The following is a 10,537-nucleotide window of genomic DNA, read 5'->3' as shown; positions in this document are numbered from 1 at the left end:
ACACGTCAAGTGGTTTTAGGGAGTTGTTTTCATAACCCTTGACGTAACAATGTTGCAGAGGGGCGGCTGTGGTAAATAGAGATGATTTATCATCCAGTCTAATTTAACCAATTAGTCACATTAAGACACAGTGAATAATAGTGCACGTATGACGTAAATAACTGCATAAGGCATGGGCCTAAATAACACTGATGTGGCCATATTCCATGGTTGGGTTCATGATGCACAGCGTTGACCGAGTGCAGTAGAGTTAAATAACAGCTTCTGATGAAAGGATAAAAGAAAAGACTTAAAGTCAGATGGATATTGTATGTGCATACTTCTGACTGAGGTAAGACGATTCTTCGGCATCAGAGATCAAGCTTAGAGAGGACCCGTGCACCACATGTGTCTACGGCAATCTCCAGAAGATGCATGCCAAGAAAGCGGAAACTTCATTCCTAACATTGCCTTTTAACATTGAAAACCTATTGAACATCTCTTTTGGAAAATATGTGTCCTGCTTTTGGCAAAAACTGTACAAATACGTGTAAAACAGAATGGCAAAAACATCTGATCAATGACCATAGGTAAGCTCTGAAACATGAGAACTATGTAGCCCATGTTTGACATGTGATTTGGGTTCACTGCAGTGACCAGTAGTACCTCACTGCACAAAAATAACAAATTAAAATGCACCTTTCAACCACAAGGAGGCAGTATTGTTCCATCTTTCACTATAGGGTTGTTCTTACATAAGTTTGTTTTGGAATAAATAATGGCTTGTTATGACTTACTCTCATTTGCAGAAAGAAATATCCACTTGAATTTGTGCTTTTTTTCCTCAAGGCTGTTTGAGCTGCAGGAGCACTGAACACCAAGTGTAATTACAAATAAAACCATTTTTTTTTTTCATGTTGTTTTTCTCATTTCCTTTTTGTTATTATTTTGAAGACCTTACATCTTTTCGTCATATGGGCAAGGACTTTCCTCATTTCATGACTGAGATGTACTGACTGTTAGAAAATGAATGGTATAGCTAATAAGTTCTCAATTAGAAAGATAAAAAATACAGCAAAGCGAGACGTTACACAAGAAAAATAATTTATTTTATATCTTTTTAACATTAGCAAGGCATAGCTGCTTTTACATGTCACAGCTACATTTCCTTACTGTTTTGTTGACAGATATTTAATAACATGTTGAGTTTTTAAATATGTTCTTCCAACGATAAAAATAACAAAAATATAATTCCCAGTTATATCTCACCAACCCACCCTCCTTGCTGCATCTCTACTTTCAGGGGTAACGTTTTTCTCTATAAAGCTTATCTGTTTTGGCAATCTGTTAGGACATTGCACCGCAAGAGAGCACTGTGCTATTTCACCTCTTCAGTACAATTCTATTTCTGTGTTAAACTCTTCTCTATAGATTCTGTCAAGAGGGCCTTACCGTAACTTTGCTATGTACATGCTATATTCGTGGCTGTCATAGAATTCTGTATTTAAGAATGTTTTTGATAGCGTCACAACAATCATATAATCATTAAAAGCTTTCGTCCTTCTTTGATTCCGAGGTGCTGAAGGTTCATAGAGCATTTCATCTTTTTTTCTTGAGTCTCTTCCCCTTCTTCCCCCCCCTTCTCCTCATCTCTTTAGCCTTTCCTGTGTGCTACACTCATGCAGGACCACGGCCCCATTGGGAATTATAAATCACTTTTAAATGCATCCCTGTGAGTCTCATCAAGGAGTGAAGAGAGAGATGGAGGGACAGACAAAGAAGGAAGAAAATGAAAGAGTAATAGAAGAGGCTCTGACACCCAGACCAGACCAGGACCCTCTACATGAAGAGGCTATCACACCCAGACCAGGACCCTCTAGTCTACATGAAGAGGCTATCACACCCAGACCACATGAAGAGGCTATGACACCCAGACCACATGAAGAGGCTATCACACCCAGACCAGGACCCTCTACATGAAGAGGCTATGACACCCAGACCACATGAAGAGGCTATGACACCCATGACACCAAGACCAGGACCCTGTACATGCACTCATGTTTCATGGAAACACAGCTTTTTAAAAAGCCTCCACACCTTCACATGCTTTTCCCCTCCCACTCTGAAACACAGCACATAACACAACATGATTCATCAGGAGGGTCCCTATGTCATAATAATAATAATAATAATAATAATAATAATAATAATAACAATAATAATGTTTACCTACTCAGAGCCAGGCCTTATGGATTTTCAATTCATTATTTCATTATTTGAAATGCCACAACTGGTCTACTGGGCCTGTGGTCTGCACAAGAATATGAAGAACAATATTTGGAGCATTTCTTTCCCAGCAAGGAATGGTGTTCATCTCCTTGTGGAGATCATGTGTATGTGTCTGTAGTACTCTGGAGTTCAGTTTGTGCATCCTACTGAACACGCACAAGCTTTTTGTTTCTTCCTCTCCCTCTCCTCTCTACATCTCTCTCTCTCTCTCTCCCACTCTTTCTGTTTCTTCCGTGTCTTCCTTCATGTACCCATAAACGTGTTGACAGTAAAGGAGTAGAGCACAGAGTACACAAAAGCAATGATTTCAGAGTAGTTATCATACAAAGAGTAAAAGAGACTCAGCATACTCCTACAGAAGTGCAATACCAAGGCATTTAAAACCTTCTTGTTTCATTTCAACAAACAATTAAAACAAACTTCACAGAATTTAGATCATTTTCATTTTTGTTTGTTACTTCCAGTCTTCTTTTTTCTTGAATGCTTGAAATAGTCGTTTGCAGAAAAAGGAATAACAAGATATCCCTAATGCTGTGATTTGTGTCTTTTGTCTTGGTTAACAGTCAGATCATTTTCTCAAGATGCTTCCTCTCCTAGACCCCAGATGGCGCTCTGACTTAATAGCACCAAGATTCTGTCTTTTTCTGCATCAGAGAGTCAGGGCATTCATTGTGAGAACTGATCACTTCAGTTCTCAGCAAAATCTCAGCAAACAGGTCCCTTATCAGATTCTATGTCCCAGCCACCAATACATAGACATGGAGCCCAGATCTGCTCAGGAGATGCCAGTCCTATATGTCCAATAGTTTCAACTCCGGTAATGATGTGCCTCAAAGCCTGTATCTGCCTTTAGTAAGAGAAATGGCAGTTTTCTGAAGACAACTTTTAGAAAACTGCTATTAAACAGCATGTTCTCAATGTAACTCTTCAGGCAACCCTGCTCTGCATGTTGGCCGTCTTGCCCTGCTCTGCACACCCGACTAGACCCATCAGTAACACTGTGGATCTGTTGAACACACCTGATCCAGCTACCCAAGAGCACTATGACTACACTGACAACCATCAGGTGTGCTTAAAGGTGGACAAGAACTATTTGCCATGCAGACGGGCTCATGGAGCAGGAACCAAGAGCCCAGTTCTAGACCTATTCATAGTTCTGATTCAGAGTCTGGTTTACTGCCTAATGGTTGCTGTAAGTAGAACACTCTATAAACAAATCCAGCAATTAAACTAGACAGCCAATATCTGGATGGAGCAATTCATTATGACAGCACCTTTGCTATATCACCAATGGTATTTAGGGGGGGGGGTGGAGAAAAGACAAGGGGCAAGGTAAAGAAGCGAAGGGAAAGTAACTCAGGGCTGCAGCGGACTGCTCAGGGCCAGCTCTGCTTATCCTCTTATTCTCTGTGTGTTCACGAGTGTGCTCTCTCTCTCTATTTTTAGAGACAGGGCGCACTCGGACCTACCACCATATTGGGCCTCCTGAGATTGGCGAAACCCCTGAGTGAGTCACCTCTCAGACAGTCTTTTGGACAATTTCAGCGTCCAAACAAGGAAAACTCATTTCCTCTCCCCACTTCAGTCTGAGCCTCTTTCCATCTAGCCCTGATTAACCTCGCTTGGTCCACGGTTTGAAGCATTGCCATGGCAGTTCAGTTACGGTTTGACAGTTCAGATATAGCTTGGGCTTTTCCTTGTTAGTGTGTTCGGACACAGAAGTTCACTCATATACTGAATTGCCACAGCAATATGGGAAGATCCATTTGTCATCAGGTCATCGGGTGTTGCATATTGTGTTGGGGTGCTTAAATCCAAAGATTATGAGGATACTTTCAATAGGCAGTTTCCATTGGGCACAAAACTCACAATTACACACGATCATTTTGTGTCTCTTAGATTAAACAGATCTGTAGATAATTTAAGTATATACTGAATGTATGTATAGCTTTATACAGATTAATTGATATCCAGAAATACAAGTATATGGCATTTTCTTCAATCTGACATAAAATAATAGATCATATCTGTTCTGTACTTCCTTTGACTGAGAAAAGTGCTTTATTTTCAGGGGATCCTCGTCACACTTCATGGAATGTGTGTGAACATTTGCTTGATTTTTGTGTGATAAGCATAATCCATTTTCAAGCAAAAATCTCTTGATTTCTTTTTCTTCTGTCCTGCAGGCACAAAATTGATTTATTTGATTTTGGCCACTCACCGCAATTTTGGTCCTTAAAGTGTATAGTTTAGTACCAAAATATTACCCCGGCAGATGTATTCAGTCCCATAAAAAAAAGACTCTTGCGTGACTTGCTGTATACATTCTCAAGAGAATAAGAGATTAATCCATTCCAAAAACTCTCCATTGACCAGGAGTATCATCTCCTGGGATGAACAAAAGGCTCCACCACCACTGAAAACATGTTCAGTGAAACGGTGAAATCAAACAAAAAGCAACGAGTACTGGTATCTCATCTGAGTATCCAGACCTTGTGGGATCCTCATAAATCACTCTTTTTTTTTCTCCTGGTACACCTTCAGAACCTACAACAGTTTGCTGTTTAGTCTTGGATTGATTTGGATGGATTGGTCATTGTTGAGTCTGGCTCAGGCTGAGAGAACTCAGTGACCCGGCGTGCCAGTGGGTTTGTGCTCTTCAGGAGCTCCATGGCGGAGACACGAGTTCCACTGCCGGATTTGCTGCCCTTCTTCTGCAGAAGCGCCATGAAGTTCTCGTTCCTCAGGCTTGACCTTGGTGTGCTGCCCAGGGTTAGAGTTCGCAGGTCACTGCTGCTGCTCTTCACCGGAGAGACGAGGCTCTGCCGGCTGCCGAAGGAGTCTCCTGGTTCCTTGCGGCCCAGAACTTTTCGCTTGGACCTGAATGACAATCAATCATAAATCGTTAGTACACTTCTTACTAATGGGCCATGGTGGAACTATAACGTTTGTACGTGAATGCATACATATACAAGTGTAGAAGCTTGTGACTTGTGTCTCTGATCATACCGGTGAATGATGGTGAAAAGGTCCTCTGTGGTGTGAGGAGTGGGACTCTGGGCAAAAACAGCATCCTCTGTCTCTTCAGTTATGTGAAGTTCATTCTTAACTCTGGCCGAGGAGTTTCCCTCCACAGGGCTTCCTGGGATTTCTAAAAAAAAAAATAGACATGAATTAGCCAACACAGATGACACAGTAGATACCTCTCACTTGTATCTGAAGAAAGTACACAGACATGCACTTAACGAAAAAAGTAAATAGTTATCCTTATTTACAGGACAGTTCAACACTCACAAAATATGGCATTAAACTTGAAATCACCTGTCATTGTTTCTGCAGCAGGTGTTTTTAGATCTGAAAGAGGAGCAGAGTCCGTTGGAGTGTCGATCTCAAATACTTGGTATTCAGCTTCATGTTGGACCTCCTCAGGTTCTGGTGCAGGTTCCTGTGCACTGACTGGACATTCTGGATCACTGCTGGGGGGAAGAAGCTGCTGGTTTGCAATTCCGTTGGTTTGGGCAGACGATGGGGATGGTAGCAGAAGGACATTGGGCTTTTTGGGAACCGGTGGGGGCACCTTGGGACGTTTCTTATCCAGCTCAGCTAAGCAAGACATGGTCATGTGGCTGGGGAGGGTCTTGCTCTTGACCTCTTTCTCAGGGCTACTGGGGGAGGAAGTACCCTCCTCCTCCTCAATGGGGATGCCATGCTCCAAATCCAGCTCAGGCAGTAGAGGAGGGAGATAGGACTGATACTCTTGATTTGTGTTAGGCAGGGGGCTTACTGGGGAATGCGGTGACCTTTTGGGCTTGGGCTTCCTGACCACCATGTAAATGTTCCCCACCGGCACGGGCCGGTCCTCCGGGGAGGCTGGTGGGGACTCGGGTGCCAGAGGGGAGGAAGAGGGAGACTTGAACATTAGATTGATCGGGCGTTTCGGCAGCGGTGGCTTCATGGCCACGGGAGGTTTGGGGGGTTTAGGGTCGGGAGTGTAGGGGGGACTAAGATCACGTCCTTGCTCCTCCTCAATGATGTCAGAGGATCCATCAGGGCTGTCCTCAAGCTCAGAGCGGCTAACTGAGCGTAGTCGAATGTTGCGCAACTCCGTCTGGGTAACCACGGGCAACGTGGACTGACTGGGGCTCCGCTTGCCTGGCTTGCTGGCTGTAGAGGTGTCAGAATGACGACGGTCAGCTTTAGGTTTGGGTTTGACGGACGACAGATCCAGCTGATTGCTGGGGAGCTCGAAGGACAGACGAGACCTAGCGGTCTTCTCTCGTGGCGAGGTGGCTGGGAGAGAGGACTTCCTTTCTGGGATTTTGGGACGCATCTTGCAACCCAGGAAAGAGGGCCCCGTGTTGAGAGTGGACGGTATAGTGGGGGTGGGAGTTTCAGATTGGCTAGAGTATCCACTGGATGGAGACATAAGCCCATGGGGCTTGAATGGTGAGACCTTCACCTCAGCTTCAATGGAGAGTTGCGACGGGGATGTGGCCCGGGACGTGGTGTGGGAGTCAAGGGACTCTGAGCTGCCTTTTACCTTCATGCACTCTATCACCGTGGTGCCTGTTGCTGTGCTTGAGCCGGACAGTGAGTGGTATGGGTCATTGTTCGACTTCCACTCATTCAGATGCCAGTGGGCTGGCAATCCCAGCTCCCGTTCCTGCTCGGGGCCCTGAGCTGAGGTGTCTGGTTCAGCAAACCCGTGGGTATGATCCAGCTCCTCCTCTGGCTTCAGCTTGATTGCCATGAGGAACTCTGGGTGGAAGGACTCCTGAAGGTGGTGCTCCCGTGGGATGTGTAGGCTCTTGGGCCTGCCCTCCCTGACATGGCTCTCCCTACCTCCAGCAGCTTCGCTCAGGTTCTTCATCAGGGACACACTGCGCACAGGTGGGGGTGGTTTTCTCTTAGGCTTCTTCAGGGATATGCTACGTGAGCGTGTCCGCAAACGCCCATCTGGCAGGAGGTCTGGGGCCATTGTCACAGACATGTTGTCGGTGCTTGCACTGTCCTCTGAACTGCCACTGGGGTAGTGAAGGGCATAGGGCTCTCCTTCATGGGCTGCTGGTGCCGCCCCCTGTGCTGAACAGTACATGTTGTCTGCTGAGCAGAAGGATTCAGAATCTGTGGGTGTGGACAAGGAGCGCTCGCGAAACTTGAAAGCATTCGAGCGCATTGACTTGATCACTTGATCCTGATCGTTGTGTCCATATCCATTTCCAGGCGAGACGACAGCACCCTCGGCCTCGGGCCTCCGAGCCACGCCAGGGCAGCCAGTGTGCCCCCGGTGATGTGTGGAGGGCTCACTGATGGAGGTGAAGGAGCTGGAGTGAGAGCTCGAGCTCACCGATAGGCCTGAGCAGGTTTGGGAGGGACATGGCAAACCTCCTCCTCCTCCTCCCCCTCCTCCTCCTCCCCCACTACTACCTGTTTGGGAGGGGGACTGCTTGGCCGTTGGGCCAGGTGCTAGGGCATAGTTGTAGGAGTCGCTCCAGGCTGGGGAGAAGGTGGAACCCTTGGGTCCATTCCAGGAGGTGCTGGAGCACATGAGGGTGGCCTGCTCCATCATGCCAGATGGGGTCCTGGGGGAAGGGGGCACACTGTGCTCCAGGTCACTCTGAGTCTTCCTCAGGGGGAGGTGGTGCTCCGCCGAGGTCTCAGTGTCGGGCTGTAGGGACCGTGGCTGGGAAGGATCTGGAGAGCAGGCGCCCTGGATCAGGTCAACAGCCAGAATCTTGCCATCACCTGTAATCCCATATGTAACACATGAACATAACAGCTCATTTCAAGGACACATTCATAGATATCCAACCCACAGAGAAAGCCTTCCTGTATGCCTGGCAAAGTCAGCTTGGAGGATTGACATCAGGCTCCACGGTGTCATACTTCCTTCTTTGGCGGACAGAGTTAGAGATCAGAGTACTATGCAGTTTTTTAATTTAAACAAACTCTCCAGTGAATAACACATTATCTAGACATTAAGACCTCTGTTCTCATGATGTGAGCATGAAACAGCACCGTAAACCATCCTAAATGCATCTATGTAAGCAGTGGGAGGGGGATAGAAACCATTACATCTTAACCTCTCTAGTCTTCCATAGCCTAGGCAGACAAGGTAATGAGCAATGAAGGCAAAGAGGTCTTCTCTGAGATTACCAAAGGGGTATTACAGAGCAGTTTGATGTAAATGGCTGAGCAAAAAGAGCAGAATTTTTCAAGAAGTGATCAGTATTGGTTAGACAATACTGGCTTTTGCTTAATAGGTGCATGCCTCTGTACGTACCTCAGGGGAAATGTAACGCCCCAATACTTTTTTCATTGTCATTTCATTTTCCCTCTCAATGCTAGCACATCTTTCATGTTTTCATGTAGGGATTCTGACAATATGCCCAAAGGGGCGCGTCACATCTGAGAATGTGTGCCAGTTTCATTCATGAGAATTCTCACAGTCCCTCTATGTCTCTTTCTCTCTCTCTGTCTCTGTCTCTGTCTGTCACTCCTCTGACCAAGAAGGAGGAAGAACTGGAAGTTGCCATGGCAACAGCTACCTGTTCATTCTTGTTGGCATGCTGGGAGCAGAGTGGCACCTCTCAGGGAATCAGTTTTTGTGAAGTGAACCAGGCTCTGCATCAGCAGTGTTTACAGACTAGACCCACTCCCCTGCACCGAGGAGCGTCACACAGGTGAGCAGGAGGCAGACAGGATGGAGGAGCAGGAGGACACAGAGACGAGGAGGCAGACAGGATGGAGGAGCAGGAGGACACAGAGACGAGGAGGAGCACAAGGACACAGAGACGAGGAGGCAGACAGGATGGAGGAGCAGGAGGACACAGAGACGAGGAGGCAGACAGGATGGAGGAGCAGGAGGACACAGAGACGAGGAGGAGCACAAGGACACAGAGACGAGGAGGCAGACAGGATGGAGGAGCAGGAGGACACAGAGACGAGGAGGAGAGAAGAGATGGAGGAGCACGAGGACACAGAGACGAGGAGGAGAGAAGGGGATGAAGATGTGAGCAGGAGGACACAAAGACGAGGAGGAGAGAAGGGGATGATGTGAGGAAGAAAAAGGAGGATGATAATAGAGATAGAAAGGGAGGGACCGAAGCTTTAGAATGGAGCCCAAATGAAGAAAACCAATGGTGATGGAGTGCTGCTGTCATAGTTAATGTGTCCCACAACCTTTGAACCTTTCAACGATGAGTAGAAGTCACTAATGTCACTACAAATATGACATGACTAGAGTGAACAAAGGAACACGGGGAGACTCTTCCACGGGCGATGGAAATGATTATTACTAATTGTTAAGAAAACTAACAGTGATGGCAATGATGTACGATGAGGACTACACCTAATCCAGGAGGCAAACACTGAAGAGTACTACTCAATAGTGTAAACAAAGGTCTCGTGCCAGCACCTGATGCATCGACGGGCAGCAGCTGTGTGGGAGTGTTGCGGCCCAGACGCCAGCGAGGTTTCTCAGCGACAGGAGGACCCAGGGAGGCGCTCCAGCCCAGGAGGGGGTGCTCTGACCCACAGGGGGACTCTTGGGCACGGAACCCTAAAGAGTCTGCCTCATCATCACACACCTGCTTATTGGCTGGCTGGGGAGAGCAGAAACACAAACATGCACACACACATCAGATAAAGGCTTTAATGAATATTCATAATACTGCTCAAATCTAATAGTATCTCAACATAACCTTACAGTAACATTGGAATAGGTGCACTTCTGATTCCTATCCAAATTGAACTGTATACGGCATCATGTGGGTGTGTATAATACATGATTTGTTGTTTTATGGTGTGAGGCAAGTCAGTTTCCTAGTATGCTTCATCATAAATGTGTACATGGTAACTAACTCTTAAAGAGAATAAATGATAAAAACAAAAATAATAAACAAGGTAAACATTGGTCACAATTCTTTCCAGCAATTATTTAATTGTTCAATTCTTTTAATTCTAGCCTGCCAACTCATGGCAAGTTACATTGACAAGGTGCACATGGGAGACTAATGTGCAGGAGAAACCAGAACAGAAAAGCAGAAATAAGTTACCAGGAAGATGAACTCCGGCTTCTTGTTGTTGAGTGCTGCAGGAGATCGGCTGAGAGTGGTGGAAGTGTCCTCGGAGCTTTGAGAGGGGTGGCGAAACGTCTGTCCCGTCACTCTGTTGTCATACAGCTGCTCCTCAAAGTCTGCCCACAAAACACACAATAGCATTAGCATTAGCGAAGGAGCCAGTGAGAGCAATGCAAACTAAACTGTAG

General features: G+C 46.1%; 1 protein-coding gene across 2 annotated transcripts in view; it reads right to left on the bottom strand.

Moving 5' to 3' along the window:
- Nucleotides 1-2,712: 2,712 nt before the first annotated feature.
- The window catches only part of nhsl2 (NHS-like 2), a 31,441-nt gene continuing 23,616 nt past the window's right edge, over nt 2,713-10,537 (bottom strand). For both annotated transcript variants that reach the window (XM_031584602.1, XM_031584603.1), the window contains exons 3-7: nt 10,326-10,465; nt 9,686-9,872; nt 5,590-8,013; nt 5,278-5,419; nt 2,713-5,148 (exon numbers count right to left, since the gene is read on the bottom strand). In XM_031584602.1, the coding sequence (XP_031440462.1) occupies nt 4,833-5,148; nt 5,278-5,419; nt 5,590-8,013; nt 9,686-9,872; nt 10,326-10,465 (3,209 nt within the window). In that variant the 3' untranslated portion in view covers nt 2,713-4,832. The remainder of the gene's footprint in view (nt 5,149-5,277; nt 5,420-5,589; nt 8,014-9,685; nt 9,873-10,325; nt 10,466-10,537) is intronic.

Source organism: Clupea harengus, chromosome 18 (assembly GCF_900700415.2).
Source record: "Clupea harengus chromosome 18, Ch_v2.0.2, whole genome shotgun sequence".
In the NCBI taxonomy this organism is placed as follows: Eukaryota; Metazoa; Chordata; class Actinopteri; order Clupeiformes; family Clupeidae; genus Clupea; species Clupea harengus.
This window is presented reverse-complemented; position numbering and strand designations above follow the sequence as displayed.